At 33.3% G+C, this 20,181-nt stretch overlaps 4 protein-coding genes and 1 long non-coding RNA gene across 15 annotated transcripts; 3 read left to right on the top strand and 2 right to left on the bottom strand.

The window, feature by feature from the left end:
• Positions 1-3,641: 3,641 nt before the first annotated feature.
• On the top strand, positions 3,642-4,836 carry LOC104699952 (large ribosomal subunit protein mL43). Its single transcript, XM_010415361.3, has 3 exons — positions 3,642-3,946; positions 4,241-4,347; positions 4,438-4,836. The coding sequence occupies exons 1-3, from the start codon at positions 3,867-3,869 to the stop codon at positions 4,608-4,610; spliced, it is 360 nt and encodes a 119-aa protein (XP_010413663.1). The 5' UTR covers positions 3,642-3,866; the 3' UTR covers positions 4,611-4,836.
• LOC147940750 (uncharacterized) lies at positions 4,342-6,563 on the bottom strand. The gene is made up of 2 exons (XR_015561777.1): positions 5,991-6,563; positions 4,342-5,183 (listed from the first exon to the last, which is right to left on the bottom strand). It is a non-coding gene; the product is annotated as an uncharacterized LOC147940750 (long non-coding RNA).
• A 502-nt stretch (positions 6,564-7,065) lies between these two features.
• On the bottom strand, positions 7,066-11,830 carry LOC104704205 (BAG-associated GRAM protein 1). Of its 9 annotated transcripts, none has more exons than XR_015561776.1 (19): positions 11,344-11,799; positions 11,159-11,209; positions 10,953-11,050; positions 10,631-10,706; positions 10,261-10,389; positions 10,113-10,159; positions 9,682-9,802; positions 9,442-9,558; positions 9,337-9,366; positions 9,148-9,267; positions 8,954-9,059; positions 8,800-8,869; positions 8,496-8,642; positions 8,308-8,412; positions 8,016-8,162; positions 7,847-7,900; positions 7,677-7,740; positions 7,504-7,565; positions 7,066-7,415 (listed from the first exon to the last, which is right to left on the bottom strand). XR_015561776.1 is itself a non-coding variant. In XM_087458079.1 (18 exons), exons 1-18 carry the CDS (start codon positions 11,545-11,547, stop codon positions 7,287-7,289), a joined length of 1,788 nt encoding a protein of 595 aa, XP_087314205.1. In that variant the 5' UTR covers positions 11,548-11,829; the 3' UTR covers positions 7,066-7,286. The 9 variants fall into 9 exon arrangements, 4 of the variants coding, with proteins under 4 accessions (XP_087314205.1, XP_087314206.1, XP_087314207.1 ...); XR_015561772.1 differs by having other exon boundaries at positions 9,148-9,247; XR_015561774.1 differs by lacking the exon at positions 8,954-9,059 and having other exon boundaries at positions 8,800-8,906; positions 11,344-11,830.
• A 1,112-nt stretch (positions 11,831-12,942) lies between these two features.
• On the top strand, positions 12,943-16,144 carry LOC104699951 (uncharacterized). The gene is made up of 6 exons (XM_010415360.3): positions 12,943-13,069; positions 13,866-14,349; positions 14,443-14,765; positions 14,861-14,911; positions 14,983-15,452; positions 15,531-16,144. Exons 2-6 carry the CDS (start codon positions 13,958-13,960, stop codon positions 15,846-15,848), a joined length of 1,554 nt encoding a protein of 517 aa, XP_010413662.2. The 5' UTR covers positions 12,943-13,069; positions 13,866-13,957; the 3' UTR covers positions 15,849-16,144.
• Positions 16,145-17,709: 1,565 nt separating this feature from the next.
• LOC104699950 (uncharacterized) lies at positions 17,710-20,181 on the top strand. 3 transcript variants are annotated; one of them, XM_087458077.1, is made up of 2 exons: positions 17,710-18,031; positions 19,338-20,181. In XM_087458077.1, the coding sequence occupies exons 1-2, from the start codon at positions 17,910-17,912 to the stop codon at positions 19,954-19,956; spliced, it is 741 nt and encodes a 246-aa protein (XP_087314203.1). In that variant the 5' UTR covers positions 17,710-17,909; the 3' UTR covers positions 19,957-20,181. The 3 variants fall into 3 exon arrangements, with proteins under 3 accessions (XP_087314203.1, XP_087314204.1, XP_087314202.1); XM_087458078.1 differs by having other exon boundaries at positions 17,739-18,031; positions 19,354-20,181; XM_087458076.1 differs by having other exon boundaries at positions 17,890-18,031; positions 19,291-20,181.

Below are 20,181 nucleotides of genomic sequence, written 5' to 3'. Positions count from 1 at the left end.
TCACCTTTTACGTGGAGAGGGGGAAAAATCAGCAGTTATTAATTTTATTTTGGTTTTATTTGCTATGCTCGGCATTTTTTTTTTCTTTTAGTTGTGTGATAATTGATTTGACAAAAAAAAAAAAAAAAAATTGTGTGATAAATGTTTTAAAAAAAAAATCAGAAAAACTAAAATCTGATGTGGCAAGATTTAATTGGCCAAGTGACTTGTGATTTATAGTATAAAGGATTTACAGTTATTCATTTAATGTTTTCTATAATAAATATATATTTTGATTATAAAACTGTAAAGTAAAGTTAGTTATTTTATTAAATTATAATATTCCAGCAATACATAAATAAATAATAGTAAAATTAACCAGTGATAATTTAAATTTAAATTCATGTTAAAAACATCATTGTGTTAATTCATCGCTTTTATTGAAAGTATTTGTTGCAAAAGTGTTATGAATGTTGTAAATAGTGATAAATGTGTCACATATTCAGTGACATATATTTGCTACAATTTTCTTGCAAAATAGCCACAACTCATAATGTTAAATATTTCTTGCAAATTGTGCAAGATATTTTCACATGTCTTAATAGTATTGCTAATTTTGTAACAGAAAAATGCTACGGATAATTTTGTTGTTAATTTGCAATAAACTTGTAACAAAATTGTGATGTCCACTCATCATTGCAAAAATCTAGCAAAATTTGTTTAAAAATCTTAACATTGTAAAAATAACATTGTTTTCTTGTAGTGATGGTATTAGTAAAGTTTTTTTTTTCCTAAGTTAGTAAATATCTTATTATATAAAGTTGGGTTTTCAAAGTTAGTCATTAACAAGATCATGACACATGTCAAATATACTAATGAGATGTTGACACGTGTCAAAAATTATTATGTTTCAAAACAATTAATAAAGAAAATAATATTAAATATACAAAAAATTTACATGTTTATATTATTAAAAATTTCATAAATCAAAAAGAAAAATTAACAAAACTAATCTATTTTGTATTGTACGCTAATTATATTATACATTTTTAATTAGATTTTGACATGTATAAACAAAAATAATAATTCAGTAAGCATGCATATTATTATTAATCAATAAATACTGAATAACAAATTTAAAAAGAATAACATAAGTTATTTAAAAGAATTATTATTTTTGAAACGTAATAGGACACCTAATGAAGAAAATAACAGTATATATACATAAAGTATATATACTGTTATATATACATAAAAATAAAGTACATACAGTATATAAAGTATATATACATAAAAATTATATTTGTGAAGTGAACTTTGTGCATTGACTGACTATTGGTAAGTTCAATTGTAGAAGACATCATCACACCAGGAATCGAATCCCGCTTTCTACGAATGTAGGGATTTGGCTAATGGCCGGCCTATTGTGACCCAAATGTTGACAAAAAAAAATTCTATGTTTATATCGAAAGCATTGATCTTTGATTTTTTTTTAAGATAATTTTGTCCATCTATTGCGTGGGTCTTTGATTTTTGCGGGTTCTTCAATGGAAGCTATCAGATGCAACATAATGGAATCGAAGTATATAAATCCTGCTAATTTAATCGAGGAGGAGGTTCCAAAAGTGATTTTACAATTAGTAGCATTATAAGTTTGGAAGATTAGTTGGTGATTTATGTCTCTAGTCAAAATTTAGATTTTTCTCTTCTGAATCATATTGATGATTCTGGTACTGAAACAAGAGTTGCTTGATCGAATAATTGAGAAGCGAATTTCAAATTTGGGATGTTGGAATGGTAAACCGTTTTAAAATTGGTTTCAAACTGGATTTATCTGGTTTTCTATCGGATTTGGTTCGCAAATCGTTTAAACCCAGATATATGGAGAAATATATGAGAACTTATGATTCAGATAGAAATAAGTTGTCAATTTACGATTCGAGAATATTTGAGACGAGGTCATAGTATTAAGTAATTTTGGTACAATGTGATACTTCTGAGGAGTAAATAGGTCGTCGGTCCTTAACGTGATTATGACATATATCATGTTTTGGATTGTTTATAAAGTTTCGGTTTTGTATATTTGAATTATCTAAGACTTATATATACCATCATGATTATAATTTTCAAATTTTTATTTTTATTCTATTATATTAATTTTTTTCTCAGTTTCTCCACTTTTAGTAGGTTGGTCATAAAATCATTGTAATATAGTAGATAATTTTCACTAGTTGTTCATCCAAAATATCTTTGGAGTAAAAAAAAATCATGGTATAGAAATTATGTCACAAAATAATTTTAGTAATTAGAAGAACTATAATTATGCTAAAATGAAAGTAAAGCAACATAAAATTTGTTTAATTTGTTCAGAAGATATTTCATAGGTGGGGATAAAGAGCATACTTTAACAATAAAATAATTTTGGGTGTAAGAACATATTTTTATTGGTAAAACATAGAGTAAAATTGTACATGCTTAATAACTAGATGTTGTTTTGATGAACTCTCTTCATGTAAAATATTTTGTGAATAAGTTATGTAACGTTTTAAAATTTTGACAATAATAATATTCGTAATGATGAGTATTTGGAAATTTTTGGGTGGGATATAATTTAGCTTTAAATTATTTTAATAATTTTTGTAATATATTAAAAAAATATAAATATAAATAAGTGTATGAAGGTATATACAAATATGATTTTTTCTCTAACTAAAATTATTTATATATTTAATTCATGAAATAAAATTTCTTTTTATATTTTTAATTTATTTTTTTCAACAATTTATAAACCCGCACATCGGGCGGACCTTTATCTAATCATATAATATGAAAGGGTTTGGATTTACATTTCGATTACCAACATATTTGGTTCCTTGGCATAAAAGGAAACAAAAAAAACTCTTTAGTATGGTGGAAAAATTCTTCTAACTTATTCAAAGACACATTAACTTTCATAAAGATTCCTAGATTTTCTTGAGAATTGTTTAGCTCTTTCTTTGTGATGCGTCTGTTGTCAAACATTTGAAAACACTTTTTTCAATTTTGACTCGACCTAAAACTTTATATGGATATGTTTTTTCAAATGGTTTTTGGTTTTAGAGTTTTCAAAAATCCATTTTTTATCCATTCAAGATTTTATGAAAAATAGTTTTCCTAAAAAATAGGAAATCCAGATTCTTGAAGATTTTACTAATTTTTTAACAAAATCCAAAATTCCACTTCAATGAGTTTTTCAGATTTTACCGCTTTCGTATGTTTTATCTTTCTTTTGTGTATATTACACACTCTTGTTGTTTGCTTGGTTAAATCTTATGCATGGTAACAGTTAAGTTAGTTCAGGTAGCCTATTGAATTGTTCTATCAAAATCATAAAAGAGGCAAACATAAAAACAAAAACTTGAGAGAGAAGAAAATTAACAAGCATGGCTTCAACAACAACAACAATACCAATTGATGTCGAGGAGGAGATCCTCCTAAGACTTCCATTGAAGTCTATCATCAGATTCAAGTCCGTTTCCAAACAATGGAAATCGTTAGTCCGAGTCCCATACCTTCGTCAAGAGACATCTGATGAAGACTTCCCGATACTAGTACTTTTATAATTTATACTAACAAACCGACTCGTTTACGACAAAAGACTATTGCGATTAGAATTTGGTTTTGTAGTGTTGAAGTCACTTTAGGAGAGGAGAAGCCCATTTCAACTAGATTACTAAAGGCTTATTAGAGAGTACAGGTTTTTTTGGGCCCAATTTAAGCCCATTTCAATTAGATATTTTAGTTCTGTAACATAAGTCACGTGGCACCTATCACGTGATCATCTTCTTCTTTTGTTTACAACACATCGATCGGGTAGGGTTTTGGGGTTCTCGTCCCGAGAGATTCAAATGGCGCTTAGAGGGGTTTGGCAGCTCAAGAAACTCGTCGTCAGCTACTGCAATTGGGGTGGTAGCAGTAGAGGCATCAGGTCAATTTCTCTTCCCTATCTTTTGATTTCCCAATCTATTAGTCCTCGATCTACCATTTTAACAGACTATTTATTCGAATCTATGAGCTTTGTACTTCTCATCTGTGAAGCAAATTCACTTTTCCTGTTTTAGAAATTTGGTTCCATTGTTCTCTCTTTGATGTATGTTTCCTTTCCAAATGTGCTATATCTGTGTACTGATGCAAGTAATGAATGAATCGTTACCATTTCTTAGTTAGGAACTGAGCATTTTCATCTCTCATCATTCTCTCATGCGTTTTCTTCTACTTACAGAGCCTTTATGGAATCAGAATTGCCTGCACTAAAAGAGAAAAACCCGCAGCTCGAAGTGGTTACGGAGCTTTCACGGGGACAGCATCCTTATTTGAAGGGCATTTACAGTATGAATCTTTCCTCCTCTTATCATTGTTATTACAAGCATCTACAACGGTCCTTTTGACATTAGCAATTTCACTTACACAATTTTATAGGGAATAGAAATGAAAGGGTGGTGTGTGTGAAGAACATGGATCCTGAAGAAGTGCTTCTGAATGCAACAAGGCTGAGGAACTCGCTTGGAAGGAAAGTGGTGAAACTTAGGACCAGACATGTCACCAAACACCCCAGTGTTCAAGGCACCTGGACTACCGCTGTCAAATTCTGAGACCTTTCCTACTTACTACATAGTTTGCAGGTTTTTCTTCTTTTAGCTGGTTAATCGAATGTTGCAAGTATCAGGATTGATTGTTTATCTATGTTTACAATCCCAAGTTCTCTGTACCGTTTGTGACCCTGGGCAAAAGATTCAGTCTTCAAATGTTTTGCAGTTTATGCAGTGTTTGAATTTTGTTTTGTCCTTCTGCTTCAATCTATAATAAGATTTTAAAGAAGGTATGTTTTCTGGTGTTGGAGATGATGAAGTAGACTTGCCTAAATCGCCAAGGCTACTTGAGGAAGAGTATGTCTTGAGATACGACAATGCCACTTCTGTCATCACTTCTACTTCTATCTTGAACTGTGTAAAGTGTCAAAAAACAAGTGTACCAGAGAAACCTAAAATGGCCCCTTTTAGTTTATCGATTGATGTAAGGGCACCAAACGAACCTCGTCAATTGCCCCTGCTTTAATCTTCGATTGCATCAAACACCATTTCTTGAAATGTACACCTATTGATGAAGCCAAAGAGATCATTCCACACAGTGTGAATTGCAAATTTCACACTTCCAGATAAACAGATCTGCAGGTTAGGGAAACCATCAAGAACCTATTCTACCAAACCAGCTGGCTATCCAATTTTAAGTTTGGAAAAGCCAAACAAATAATTTTAAAGATACCACAATCCCTGTAACTACGTTATACATAACTTACCCTACACCATTGTTAAGGAAACAAGATACTACTTCTCAATTCTCACTACTTTAATATCAGTATCACATTGACACATTCCATGTAGTTACCTTTACATAATACGTGTATCTTGGTGACTGATCAGCAGACGACAACAGTTGTCAAAGATTTTTCTAAGTATACTATTGTTTATTCTCTAATAATGGGATTTAAAATATCTTACAAAATCATTTAGACTTGACAGTTGACAATGTGCAATCAGTATACTTAGAATCCATAATCAGTGTCAACTGTCTAATCCTTAAATCTTAACCCAGCAATGATCTGGTTAATCCTTTCGATAGCTCTTTGGTTATTAGTTGCAGCCTTTGATGCTTCTTGTGTATCGATATCAATCTTAATAACAACATTTGTACAAAAAAAATTTATAATTAAGGAGAATTTCATATTTGTAGCAAAAATATTATGGTATTAAAAAAATAAGGCAAAATATAAGGCCATGAATGGCTGTGGATTTTAAAGATGTTTTTGGTTTTAGATTTTTCAAAAATCTAGTTTAATGCCAATCAAGATTATGCAAAAATTGTTTTTTCTAAAAATTAGGGAATCCAGATTTTGTTTGATTTTGGCAAGTTTAGGGAATCATATTTAGAATAGTAAATTTACATATATAAATAAAATATAAGTAAGATGTCACCTCTTGTTCCAAGGTATTTATGTCTTGGATGTGACGCTCACATTGTCTTCTAATCTGAGCAATGTTCTCATCAATCCTTGCGATGATTCGTTCGTTATTGGTTGCACCTTTCTCTTTGTTTTGTGTATTGATATTCTTCTCATACTCGACTACCAACCTCGCCAATAGAGTAATATCTCCATCAACCCGTCTTACTGCTCCATCCACGTTTTTTTTGGTATCAGCCCAAAAGAATCGTTTGATTCGCTCAGTCATCTTCGGAGAAACCAGAGAATTTTTATGACGCCAGAATCAGAGAAATAAACATTAGAAATTCAAAAAATCAAGAAAAAAAATCAAAACTCTATCAATTTAGGAACAATGACAGAGAATACAAAATCAAAAGCAAATCCAAAACCTAAAACAAGCAGAGGCAAATTGAAAGAAATCGGAAGAAGCGAAATCCTAAAACACTCAGATTCAGGGTAGGAAATTAACAAAGGAAAACCAAAATCTATGTTTTATTAGTTTTTCATTTTTAGGCTATGAATGGCAATAGGCTTTTCATTGGTTTTTAGATTTTAGATTTTGGTTTTTGAATTTTTGGTTTTTGCTGTATATTTATAAATTAATAAATCAAAAATTCAAAAATAAAAACATTACTTTCAAAATATAGGTTTTCAACAAAAACCTTGAAATTATGGTTTTTAGTTTATCTTTGAAATTTGGAAAAACCATTTAAAAAACTAGTTTCCCTAATTTTTAGGGAATCCAATTTTTTTAAATCTTGAATGGTAAGAAAATAGATTTTCAAAAAAAAAAAAAAACCAAAATCTACTTAAAAATTAGTTACCATTCAAGGCCTGTGACTTTAATTCTTTTTTCTATTTTTCTTTTTTTTTTTAATAAATTTTAACACAACATCTTAAAATCCAAAATCTAAAATCTAAAAACTAAAATCTAGAATTCAAAAACCACCCAAAAACTTGTAAACATTCATGGCCAAAATGTTTGAATTTTGTTTTGTCCTTCTGGTTCAGTCTATAATAAGATTACACAAGGGTTTATGGTACAATTCATTGTTTTCACACTGTTCTTTGTTTGCTTGAAAATTCACAGGACTTAGTATTTGGTTTGCCAATACAGAAAGAGTTGTGAGAGAATCCTTAACTTTTCTTTGTCAAAAGTACGAGAAATCAGACAAGCCCTTGTAAATATCCTAATTACCGTTACCACATATACACTTTAACATATAGAAAAGAAGGAAAAAGCTGATCTTAAGTTGGCTCGAGAATGTCGATTTTGGTAAATTAGGTTTTAGCTGATGTTTTCTGGTGTTGGAGATGATGAAGTAGACTTGTCTCTATCGCCAAGGCTAGTCGAGGAAGAGTGTGTCTTGAGATACGACAATGCCACTTCTATCATCACTTCTACTTCTTTCTTGTACTGTGTAAAGTGTCAAAAACAAGTGTATCAGAGAAACCTAAAATGGCGCCTTTTAGTTTATCAATTGAAATAAGGGCACCAAACTAACCTCGTCAATTGCCCCGGCTTTAATCTTCGATTGCATCAAACACCATTTCTTGAAATGTACACCTATTGATGAAGGCAAAGAGATCATTCCACACAGTGTGCATTGCAAATTTCACACTTCCAGATAAGTAGAAATCATTAGTAGTTTGAGGATGGGTACTTGGGTTTACTTACCGACTCTTATATCTAGCACAGATACAGTCTCCTCTTTAACTTCCAAGCGCCATTGGCAGTGGACCTGATATACAAACAAACTTTATAAAGCATGCCAAGGTGAAACTTGATTGGTGAGTTACAAACAGAATGATGAATCGAGAACCAAATTTTCCTCATAGGCAACATACTTCAAAGTAAGACCCAAAAGGAACATCATGTGGCTGTTGCACAGTTTCAAAAACCTGAAAGAAGGAGAGACAAGTATCATCAGACAGGATTTTCTTTTTATATTTTGCCTAAACAACATTAGCAACTACTATATCCAACGGGAAACAAATTGTAATGAATCATTCCTACCAGCACTTTCTTGTCTGGTGATAGAACAACGTGCTGCCATTCCGTCACAGCAGTGTCAGGTGGACACATAGGACTATTACAAATGGATCTGAACTTAATCTCTCTAACTTGGCCATCATATTCTTGGGCAGTATGCCACGGCTCAATCTAAAAGATAACAAACAAACAACAATGAAGTTCCTGAGAAGTTGTGTCTAAAGAGTGCAGCTTTAAAACATGTAAGCAATGCAGTGGAAACCGCAAAAAGAGCACATATGTATGAAGACTATCGAGATACCAATGCCAAACTTACATTAAGATTTTTATCCTTCCGTGCAGATCTGTACTCATTAGTATAAGTGGAATCATCAGCCAACAAGACGTTCAGGACTTGCTCAGGTGTGCTGGCAAAAACATCCTGCAAACAAGAGTATGATGCAGAAAATTCAGAAGAATATCTTCGGACAACTATAGCACTAACAAGAAAAACCAAATGTTTACATTGTAGATGTTGACAAGGACTTCTTCCTTGACGAAAGCCTGAAACTTTACAGGTACAGCTGCAGTATCTTCAGGAGGTTTAACTTGTACTTTACCACCTCCTTTCACAGAGCTACTATGAGCACGTAAAGCAGATTCTGCTCTCTCCTATATGGTAAGAAAGCAACCCAACAGATGTAACATGTTAAGATTTCAGGCGACAACATCAAATTTAACTCTTAATTAACCAGCAAATATTGAATACAGCATGCGGTGACAGAGTAACGTATAAACATAAAATTTATTTATAAAAATGGAGAGAGACCTTCTTTTCAACTTCTAACATTGCATGATAATTATTAACCGCACGCTGCAATGCTTTTAGTGTATGGTTCCTGTTCCAAAATGATGCAAATTTATACCTCACTCTACCTGAAATAAAGAAGAAATTCCACAGAGACATAAACATAACAAAGCACCACTATAGATGACAAACTCCAAAAGCTTTGTTCCTACAGAAAAATGGCTATGCCAGGAATCAAATGGCAAAAATGTTCTTGCTGGCTTGTGCAGGTAAAACAGTACCTATCAAACAAGTTTTGCTGAAGATAAAGAAAGGCATGATGAACGTTGATATCATCAAAAATATCCAATAACCAACATAATTACTAACCATCAGGAGTCCCAAGAGGGGGAACACCATGTCCACCAGCACCCATCCGTAGTATGATTGTTATAGCTGGGTTTATCAAAGCATGTTGGCTTCTACGAATCTATAATAAACAATGAAAATCTATGTACGGTTAGTCCGCTTATCAGTTTAAATCAACAGAAATTTGGGTGGTTAAGAAAAGACTAGTACCTCATCTATATCTCCGAGAGGGACAACAACCTACAAAATGTGATGAGGATGTTTTTAGCATTGGTTCAAAGAACTCAAAAAGTAATTGCTTATAGAGGCCCTGACCTTCATTTGCTTAGAGAAAACATTGGAGTGAAAACATATGTGCCATGCGGAAACATACATTCGGCCATGATACAAGAATGACCTCTCCAGGGCACATGAATAACTATGCTCAACAACCTAAGGAAAATGAACATGCTTAGTCAGAGTAGTGAACGCGTAAAGGCAATCCCATAGGAGACGCACAATTTTTCAACTCTCGTATTAGATTACTTATGATACATTTAGTACTAGTTGATTCACCTCATCGGGGAGGAGATCAAATATCGTCTGCAGAGGTCCTGGCTTTAGATGTACAATCGTTGGGCCTTGCTGATCCAATGTGACCCTTCTTCTACAGGCTCCAGCATATCCGGTTACAGCCCTACCAATAAAATCCATTTTGTCCAAAGTTTTGAACCACTAAGACTTGTAAAAATCAAGTCAGAGATGTGATTCCATTGAAGATAAAAACCAGCCAAATGCAAGTAGCATGTTTTGGTAAACCAACACATACGCCCCCCCCCCCCCCCCCCCCCCTTTTTGCTTTCGTCAGCGGAAAACAGCGTTATCCCAATTATGCAAACAGATCAAAGCCGTAGCGAAATTGTCATGGACCAAGACGTTTATCATTATCCTATCTAAACAAGATAAACCCAGCTAATAGTAAATTTGACGTAGAACTGGAGTATTACCTAGGAGCATTTACAGGTAGTTTGATTGCATTAATGTTAAGACAAACCTGATAAACAAAATTAGATTAGATTCTAGAAAGAAAATAAGGATTAGATTAAAACCCTTTGAGGAGAAAAGTATACAAACAGTAACTAAGGAAAAACAGACCTGGCCAGATGGGCTGTCTAATGAGTGCCACACTGGACCCGTTTGGCCTTCACGTTCAACACTAATAGTTACTGAGCCAAGAACAGTACTTTTCCAAATTATATCCCAATCATGAATTGTTACATTGATCTGCCGTCACAAATATATGGTAAATGTTAGAAAAGGTGCATGTTTTGTATCCGAAAGTATTGCATCTATATGCCTATATTGAAGAACAAGTGTTTATGGTATTCTTTACCAAGTCATAAATAGGGGAAATTTTCATACTTAGTGATAAATCCTATGGCCTATGTCTCAGCATAGGTGAAATAAGTTTCTCACATCATCCACAAAGTCCTAAAGCATAATATAGCAGTAAATGATTATTAACCTTGACAGGAAGCTCATCAGTGGGAAAATTGAACTCTTCACCCCACATTGGATTTCTAGAGCCAGGGACCATAGAACTGTAACAAGCAGAGAGATACATTAACATTAGAACAATCAGATGTGTAAGCTCAACAACCAAAAAACCACCAATATACGTTTTCACTTATTTCGGATGGATGGATAGAGTTTGTTGGGAAGAAGCTATAGGACAGCGTAAAAGAGCAGGAAAGGAAAATGACATGAAAAAAAAAGTTGTTCACATGCTCCTTTTGAAAAGTTATAATAAAAAAAACTAAATAGGAAAAGGGATATATAACAAAAACCTGAATCGCTTTTCTGATCCACAATTGACAATAGCATAAGGATCTGAAGTTCCATTTAAGTTTGCACCAATGAGATTCTTAGCAGCCAGCAGTTCCACCTAAAAAGATACACCCACATTGATGCAAATGTTTAAGTGGTCCTACTCCTATCTATGCAGATGAAAATCGTAAGAATCAGTCAAGTCTCAACACTAAGAAGCATTTACCTTGATTATATAAGCAGCATTAGTTTGAGCGTCTCCTCTCAACTGTCCTATCTACAAAAAATAAGTGTAGAAACTGCAAAGTCAAAAAATTTGGGGGAAATTACTCCAAATTAATCAAACCCATCAATTGAGAGAAACGAAGAATTAAGAAATTTCAAAAAAAAAAAAAAAAAAAAAAAAAAAACCTTGTCTTTGTCAAAGATGGCGTCACCGGAATCGAGATTCTGCATGAGACGGGACCGATCAAATCCAACACCACCGACATCGTCATCTCCGCCTCCTCTATAAGCGAACAGCCAATACGAAGCGAATAAAAAGAACGAAGCGACAACCGCAACCTCAATCTCCCACGACGACGGTAATAAAACTTCCACCGCAGACTGAACCATCTCTCGATCAAAAACAAATTTGAAATCTCCCAAAGCAAAAAAAGAAAAAAGCGCGATTGAGAAGATGGGTTTAGGGATTTATCCTATGGAGGAGGATCACACGAAAGAGAATTAACATTATTCTAGAGAGAAGAGAAACTTCGCCTTCTCGTGAAGAAGAAGAAGAAGGAGTGAGTCAAAAAAGGACAATCACAGAGAAAAATTGGATTTTTAGAAAGAACGAAGAAACTGATCAATTAGTTGTGGAGATGTAATTTACGTAGTTACCCTTGGAACTGGAAACAGTTACTAGCTGGGGAAGTCGAGGACTGTAACGAGAACCCGAGGGTAGTTCTGGTAGTTTAAAAGTTTCAACGTAAATAGCAGTAACCGTAGACTACTTTTTCGTTGTTTTATAAACTGAAAAACCAAAAAAAAATCTATACAATTTTTTGTACTTGTTGAAAAGGTATAACTTGTAAGAAAAATAGTAATATTTTTTTAGAAGCTTACGAAAATTGAACTTCGTCAAATTGAATCAAACCAAAATTGAAGTTCGTCAAACTGAATCAAACCAAACAACCTAAATTAATTTGGGTTTTAAGTTTGCAGTAAAATTGTCAATCCGAGACAAGAGAAATTGATGAAATGAATTTCATACTGAAAGTAAATGTCCACATTAGCTTATTTTGATATTACCAAATACCACATGTGGTAATACAGTGGTACTCTAATCCTATTCCTATCAAAACTTGTATTACCTAAATCTTATAATCCTAATTCCATTTGCAAAAATCATCGATTTGTGAAAAAAATAGATCATATGAGAATATACGTGTTTATGAAAATACCAGATTTCGGTCTTATAATCTACGCGGTAAAAAATAACACTAAACGATAATACCAAAATTGAACGTTCATCGTAATAATTTTTATTATAGTTTTTTCTTTTAAATCCGATCTAAAACTTTCAAATAAAAATGATATATCAATCAAACTATAGTGTTTGACTTTTCTAATGATTCAATGTTTTTTCTTAAAAGTTAAAACAATGGTGTAGAATTAGATTTATAAGAAATTAAATAAAAGACAAAAAAAATGTAAAAAAAATATTTTAGATCATTTAATATAAAAATAAAAGCTCTATTCATAGAAATGTATATTCATAATTTTTTTTTGCATAAGTAATTAACAATTAAGAAAAATCCAGGATACAATAGATTTGATATATAAAACCTAATAAACCGGATAAATGATCCATAATAAGACTAATATCAGTTAAATTATCGGTTCGGTTTTTAAAAGAAGTGGTTTTAATCGAAGAAAAGACGAATGGGAAGAGGCCACGTGGGATACAAAGGAGACAGATAGAGAGGGAAGGACCCGTTTTAGGTTTTTTGAGTCAGGTATAAATAAGACTTTTGATCACTTGACGTTTTTTTAAGTTGCCTTTACACATTCCCTTCTCCTCCTCCCTTCTTCTCTTTTACTCTTCTTCTCGCCGCAAACACACCAAACCTCTCACTTACTCTCTCTTTCTCTGGTAATCTCATCATTCCTCTATCTTCTTTCTTGTATCTGTTAGCTCTAAGTTTAATTCTTTATTAGTTTACTCATTTGCTTTGCTTAGATTGGTTCCAAATGTTTTTTCTTTTTTTTTTTTTTTTTTTTTTTGTCTTTGTTGATGCCATGTGAGCTCCAGCTCTGTTTTTGTTCGTAGCTTAGATTCAGTTCTTTGATGGTTATTTATATTCTTTGAGCATAATTGTTGAGAATTGAAGTCGGGTTTTGTCCCCGTTGCTTAAAAGTTTCGAACTTTGTAGATTGCTAGTGATTGAGGCAGCTTAAGGAATACTTAGAATGGACTTAGATTGTGGTACCCAATTGAGATCTTCTATGCGTAGTTCGGTTGCAAATATTTTAACTTTACTTTCTTTTCTGCCATGTGAGCTCCAACTCTGGTCTTAGCTTCCTTTTTTTCAAGTAGTTTTTCAGATTCGTTGAGTATAATTGTTCTGAATTGAAGTCCGGTTTGTCTCAGTTGCTCAAAAGTAATAGAGGCAGCTTCAAATCCGAACATAAGGAATACTTAGATTTTGCTTCTCTTGAGATTACTTACAAGATTTTACTTTGGCTATGAACAGAAGTAGCCTACAGCTTTGTCTTTTATTGTCTAATCTAAGTAATTTTGAATACTTAGGTAATGGAATTCCAGATTCTTTTAGTTAATTTAGAGATGAAATTGGTATCTTGCTTGATGTATTCTACCTTCAGTCTGAATGTTATATGCTTTAGCTGTAAGTTGTAGCAGAGGTACTCACAGTCTTTTATATCTCCAGGATCTTCATCGTGGAGCATCAACGGGGTTTTAACTTACGGGTTCCAATGTGAAATAAGAGTGTGTGTGTGTGTGTGTGTGTTATCAGTTGTGATGGTTGTGGCTGAACCACATATGGAGCTCAATCAAGAAACTAAACAATTAGATGCAGATAAGTTATCGCCAAAGAAAGAACAAAGTCCTGGAGGAGAAGATGAAGAGTGTGGTCTTCCCAGTGCTAATACAAGTGAGGAAACTGTGACTTCAGTTTCTGGTGGTGAGGAATTGGATGTTGATATAGTTGAATCTGATGAAAACAAGACATCCACTACTGATGAGGACCCAAACGCTACTGAATACTCAAGCTCATTTTCCGACACTGAATCTGAGAATGCTGACATGTTGCTTAATGGACTAACCGGAGAAGCTGAGGTTGAATCTCATTATTGGGATGAAACTGATCTAGGACCTGCTTATGATTCTTTTAGCAGCATTTTTCATTTTAGGTGTGTATTCTGCCTCAATCCTTCTCACGTTCCTTCTTTTATACTGTTCTTGCTGTTTCTCTAATTAGTTCTCTTTTCTGTATGTTCTTCTAGGAAGAAAAGGCTAACTAATCACTGGAGGAAGTTTATTAGGCCACTGATGTGGCGATCCAAGTGGGTTGAGTTAAGAATTAGAGAGTTAGAGTCTCGGGCATTAGAATATCCTAAAGAACTTGAGTCTTATGATCAAGAAAAGCTTGAAGCTAATATTGATCCATCTGTGTTGGAAAGTTGTGGTGAGGGGATCAAGTCATTGCCGTTTTCTAATCCGTGTTACAAAAAAAGAGCAGCAAAGAGGAGAAGAAAGCGTAAGAAGGTCGAGAGCACAGATGATATAACTTCTTACATGGCATGTCACAACCTCTTTTCTTATATCGGTAAGAGACTAGTATACTTGTATCAGTATTAACTCCGTAACTCTTTCCTTGCTTTGCGCATATCCTTCATAATATGGCTGCGGTTTTTGTTGCAGAGACCAAGAGATTGAGCTCAGATGGAATGTCATTGGCTGATGATTTTGGTGGTATGTTCACTAAAACTGCAATATTTTTTTATTGTTAATGTTTTGGTGTACTGATATGTTTCTTGGGGCAGATGCAAAAGATCCACGGATTGATTCAAAGGAACTGGAAGACTTAGATGACGATGACTCACTTTTTCATCACCGAGAAGGAGATAGTGTCTTAGAAGAGGTTCTCTGGAAAATCGAGCTGGTGCATTCTAAAGTTCATAGATTGAAAAGCCAGGTTGAAGTTTTGATGTCCAAGAACGCAGCAAGATTCTCATCCTCAGAGAATTTGAGCCTTCTTGCTGCAAGTTCTGCGCCTAGCCCAACTGTTTCTGCTGGAGGAAATGGAGATGTGCTCTCCATTGGAGCAATTTACAACTCTTCACAGCATATGACAGATTATGTTCTTGGTGATTTAGTTTTCTCATCCGAAGGAGTGATTTCGAGCTATGGAGAAGCGTTTCATATTCCTGACATAATCGAAAGTACTGTTGGTCTTTTTGCCGATGCTGATGTTACTTTACATCATCCCCAAAGTGGAGATTCTTGTGAAAATGTAAGTTTCTCTTTTGATACCTTAGTTATGTTTCAACATCTCCTTCCATGGTATACTTTCTGATTCAAGTTATTGCAGATTTTGGATAATATCTTGATTCGAAATGGAGTGGCTGAAGAAATGAATGATGATTTGATGGAAACTAGTTGCCATGACGAAACTGAGAAAGCAGAGGAAGGAGAAGGAACCAGTGTGCCGCCATTGCAGCAAAATCAAGAAACAGAACAAGATGACCAAGAAGAGAAATCTTTGGTACTACAAGGCCGTGAAGATTCGGTTCTTAGATCATGCCTAGCTACTGAAATGCTTGTTCCTAGGAACAAAAGGACAAGAGGTGGAGAACGTAAAGCGAGTTCTTGGTGCAAGAAACATCTCAGCGATCCTGAAAGCCAGTGACTGATGAAAAAAACTCACTAAGCTTTTGATGAGCAGAGTCTCTCATGCCTCTTTGAATCTCCCTTAAGATCACAGCTACTATTTCTACTTCAATCTCCTGTTTCTGAACATTCTTTAGTTTTGGTTTTTCTTTCTTTCTGCAGTATCTGTGTGTTTTACAGAACCATGTAACTTTGTTTTTTTTTTTTCATATCATTTTCTTCTTTAGCTTCTTTTCTGTTTTATGATGATGAAAAGTTAGAGAGAAGACACACTGTATAAGCTTTTAGATTTCTATTACAAATTATAGAAAACCATGTCTGCTCTGCTTCGAGGAACATGTTAAGATTTATGCCTTTTTGGAATTCGTCTTTTTATGATAACAATTTCTTGAATTCTTATGAGTAGAAATGAAGAAATATATTTGATGAGTATCATCTTCTTCTTCTATTCACTCTCCTTGGTTTCTTTAGTTTTCAAAAATGATAATATTTCTACAGTATTATATAATAAGGATTGAACCCATTAATTCTATTTGATATATAGAGCATATAGTAGTTACTGTTTCACGAGTTTGTGATCAAATATTTTAAATCAAATGTTTGGAACTGATTTAAAATATAAAAAAATTAATGAGATGAGAAAGTATGAAGGTGGATTCTTTGTGTAGCTTTGGTGGCCTATCATGTGCCCTTGGTGGGTGATAATCAAAAAGTGCCTACTTCAAGTGGAAATTAATCTAATTCTGATCATCCCGAAAGAAAAAAAAAAAAAAGATTAATAAATATAGAAAAAAGCTTCAAGTTTCAGCTTTAGTTGTTTGTTTAAATAATTGTTGGGCATTGAATAATTAAATTAATTTACCAAAAAAAAAAAACTAACAGGACCAATCATAATGTTTGCAGCAGCTTTTTGGAGGTTCTTGATATAACACCACCCACGATATCAAATTGAGAACCATGATTATACTATCTACATTTTTTTATTATGACTTGTTTGATCTCTCTATAAGTACTGTCCTCTTATTTTTTATAATTCAACCGCTTATCACAATTTGAGCACGCGGTGTATAGGTGGTTTATTTGAGAATACGAGTAGAGATGTTAAGAGATTGTATGTGACTGCTAATACTTTATCGGTATACATATAGTACATGTGATTCAATAAATTTCATAGAATAAAAACAGTTTATTTGTGAAACTGAAACAAACCCTCTTGCTTTGCTTGAATTTTTTCACATCATTATATTGTAAAACAAAAATTACAAGAGGGATATATTATTTAATGGACATTGCATATACATCATTATGTGTAAATATTACTAAATATATGGCAAAGCTAATAAATGCTCTAACTATGATGCATGCCCATAATAATCATCTTTCAAAAGAAGATGGTCCCATGAGGTTAACATGATTAATCCAGCACTTAATCCCTTTCTTAATTATTCTCATATGTAGTCTATATTATATTAGTAAATCTCTATTGGATCGGAGGAGGATGAATATAACATGTAAAATATTTCATAAGAATTTGTAATATTGAATGTTTATATCATCAAGTGACGAATTATAAGTTTCTTATAAGTATATAAATAGATTCGTACGATAAGGTCCATAATTTTATAAAAGCGCTTGTAAATCTTTACGTGAGTTTCACTATTGTAATCTAATAACTAAACAAAATCATTAGACAAGAACCATTCTACTATAGTTTTAATGAATATAACATGTAAAATATGAATGATCAAGGCTCATATATCATGAGATTTGATGAGAGAAGACTACTCCTTAAAGGCTTCCATTGAAAGTGGATCATGAGGACTATGGGACTATGGTAATTGCATTAAAAGCACCAAAATTCTCTTCTTCACTTTCTCTTTACAATTTTTTGAATCTCTTATCTCTCTCCACAACTACAAGACTCCTATGACTGTAAAAAGCAAGAGAGAGAGAAGAGAAAACAGCGACTCTTAAAGAATGAAATAAAGAGGAAAAAAAAAAGCTAGTCAATTGTTTAACTCACACTCTCCCCCCCCTCTCTCCTCTCTCAAATTCTGTATCTAATATTGGCACTGGTCAGATGAAAAGTATCCCCAACTTCTTCTCCATCCTTTGGGCTATCTCTCTCTCTCTCTCTAAATTATTCACTTACTCACTCTTCTTCTTCTGTTTCATGCAAGATTCAAAGACCTCACCTGCAAGGTATGCCTATTACCTCACTCCCTTTAATGCTTAGTTTTTTGGTTTTGCTTCAAAATCAATATTCAAGGTTTCATAAACACTCACACGATTATGTAACTGTTTGGGGTTTTCTCTTAAAAGAAAATGAAATACCATATCAAAATCTCATTCTTGCAGAAAGATTAAATTATCTTCTAATACATGATCTAGTATATAGTTTTCTGTTCTGAAATTTGGTTCCAAACTAGATAAGCAGTCCAATTCTCACCTTCAAAGTGATTCTTTTAAGTCACACTTTAAGACTAAAACTCTAACGCTTATTTTATTATTTGATAACTTCAAAGGAATCTTTGTAATTTAAGAAAATATAAAATAAAATTGGACACTGCAACCGGCCAACCTAGCTTGGGCCAATGTTGGGCTATTAATCTCAATTCTTCCCAACCGTATTTGTTTTTTTTTTTCTTTTTCTTTTCTCGACAACAATTGTCTATTGTTTGTGTGTTCTTTAAAACGGCCATAAATGTATACAATAATACTGCGACAAGAAACGTATCAAATACATAAAAGACATGTAACCATAATAAAGATGCTTTGTTTTTGGCCATGAATGGATGCTAATTTTTAAATCGGTATTTGGATTTAGGTTTTAGTTTTTAGATTTTAGTTTCAGATTTTGCCATTAGTTTTTTTTATGAAAAATCTCAAAAACGGATTTTGATTTTTGAGAAAAATTAACGTAAAAAGTCAAAAACTAGATTTCCTAAATTATGGGATGACTAAAAATGGTGAATGAGAGATTACAACAAAATAGTTTTCTTAAATTTTAGGAAAACCAAAATTTTAAAATCTTAGATTGGTATGAAAATAAGTTTTTGAAAAACAAAAACAAAAATCTCTTTCAGAATCTGTCAAACATTCAAGGCCTTAACGGATTTATAAATTTCAGATTCTTTAATTATTTATTAAAGATTTGATCTCATAACACAACTGTCTTTTAAAAAAATGCAAATATAGTTATTGATCCATATTTGGTAGATAAATAAAAATCCTAAAACAAATTAGTATTTTGTTTCCTTTTTAAAAAAGTCAAAGATAATAGTTTCCTTCTTTCCTTTTTCCCTAAACTCAAATTTGGAATCTAATATTACCCGAATTATAGAAGAAAGTTGTAAGTAAATTAGCTTCTCCAAAATTCAAATCTCATACGCGCTTTTGATTATACATTAACAAACCAATGATGGATGATACATCAATGTTAAATTTATATTTGTTAATAGTCATCAGAGATGTGTGAGTGTTACATAAAAAAGGTGATGACAAACAGAAAACCTTGGTACCAGAGAGCTATGGCGGCGGCGAGATTCGCGACGAGTTGGAGAACAATCCCTAAATCATCATCACAACAACAACAACAACAACAACAACAACAAGCAGAGATTAGTATTCGTACGTCTCGAAACCCTAACGTGAACAACAAGTCATCGTCGAATCAAAACCAAATCAATCATCAGCTGAGGAAATGCTCGTCTTTGAAAGTAGCTGCGAATTCGTTCACTAGGGTTTGTCTCTGTTCTCCGATCGGTCCATACGACGACGTTTTTCGAAACTATGTTCCTCCGAGAAGAAGCTGTAGCTATCCTCCGTCGAAGCCTCTTCCTATGGTGACGGAGACGGCGATTACAACGGCGGTGGCAACAGCGGCGAGGATGAGTACGGATTCATCAGGGAGGAGGATGTATTTTAGAGGGAAGTCGTTGAAGGAGAACGCGTTGATGAGGAGGTTTGTGGCGGCGGAAGAAGAAGCGATGATGGAGAATAGAAGGAGAGATCAGATGGAGATTGTGAGGAAGAGGAATCAGATGAGGAGGAAGAAGAAGCTTGGACCTAGTCCTCTTTGTCGTATGGTTATTGCTGAAGAAGATGAACAAGCTTTTCATCATTGAATTCAAGAACAGAGAAGAAACATTCAAAAAAAAAAGGAAATTAAGATTTTTTTGCTTTTTGTTTTTGTTCTTTGTAATTGTGTTTTTCCTAATTTTTCTTTCAAAGATAATTAACCGGAACACCGTGCCGTTTAGTGCCCACATTGTAAACGGTGCTGTTTTGTTTATTTAGTTGTTTCTTTTGTGGGAAAGGTTTAATGAAAGATGGAAGCAAGGTAAACACAA

The sequence above is a fragment of the Camelina sativa genome, chromosome 7, assembly GCF_030686135.1.
Source record: "Camelina sativa cultivar CO46 ecotype springtype chromosome 7, ASM3068613v1".
Taxonomy (NCBI): domain Eukaryota; kingdom Viridiplantae; phylum Streptophyta; class Magnoliopsida; order Brassicales; family Brassicaceae; genus Camelina; species Camelina sativa.
The sequence above is the reverse complement of the archived record's forward strand: the minus strand, read 5'-3'. Positions and strand labels throughout refer to the sequence as shown.

What these genes read in the sequence shown, in the direction of transcription:
- LOC104699952 (XM_010415361.3), top strand. Translation starts at nt 3,867, where the DNA reads ATGGCGCTTAGAGGGGTTTGGCAGCTCAAGAAACTCGTCGTCAGCTAC. An exon ending in GGTAGCAGTAGAGGCATCAG is followed by an intron (nt 3,947 to 4,240) that starts GTCAATTTCTCT and finishes TTCTACTTACAG; the next exon opens with AGCCTTTATGGAATCAGAAT. An exon ending in TTATTTGAAGGGCATTTACA is followed by an intron (nt 4,348 to 4,437) that starts GTATGAATCTTT and finishes ACAATTTTATAG; the next exon opens with GGAATAGAAATGAAAGGGTG.
- LOC104704205 (XM_087458079.1), bottom strand. Translation starts at nt 11,547, where the DNA reads ATGGTTCAGTCTGCGGTGGAAGTTTTATTACCGTCGTCGTGGGAGATT. An exon ending in CTCTCGGAGATATAGATGAG is followed by an intron (nt 9,248 to 9,336) that starts GTACTAGTCTTT and finishes TGTTTATTATAG; the next exon opens with ATTCGTAGAAGCCAACATGC. An exon ending in AAGCCGGGGCAATTGACGAG is followed by an intron (nt 7,416 to 7,503) that starts GTTAGTTTGGTG and finishes CACTTTACACAG; the next exon opens with TACAAGAAAGAAGTAGAAGT.
- LOC104699951 (XM_010415360.3), top strand. Translation starts at nt 13,958, where the DNA reads ATGGTTGTGGCTGAACCACATATGGAGCTCAATCAAGAAACTAAACAA. An exon ending in ATTGGCTGATGATTTTGGTG is followed by an intron (nt 14,912 to 14,982) that starts GTATGTTCACTA and finishes TTCTTGGGGCAG; the next exon opens with ATGCAAAAGATCCACGGATT. An exon ending in GTGGAGATTCTTGTGAAAAT is followed by an intron (nt 15,453 to 15,530) that starts GTAAGTTTCTCT and finishes AAGTTATTGCAG; the next exon opens with ATTTTGGATAATATCTTGAT.
- LOC104699950 (XM_087458077.1), top strand. Translation starts at nt 17,910, where the DNA reads ATGAAAAGTATCCCCAACTTCTTCTCCATCCTTTGGGCTATCTCTCTC. An exon ending in TCAAAGACCTCACCTGCAAG is followed by an intron (nt 18,032 to 19,337) that starts GTATGCCTATTA and finishes GATGACAAACAG; the next exon opens with AAAACCTTGGTACCAGAGAG.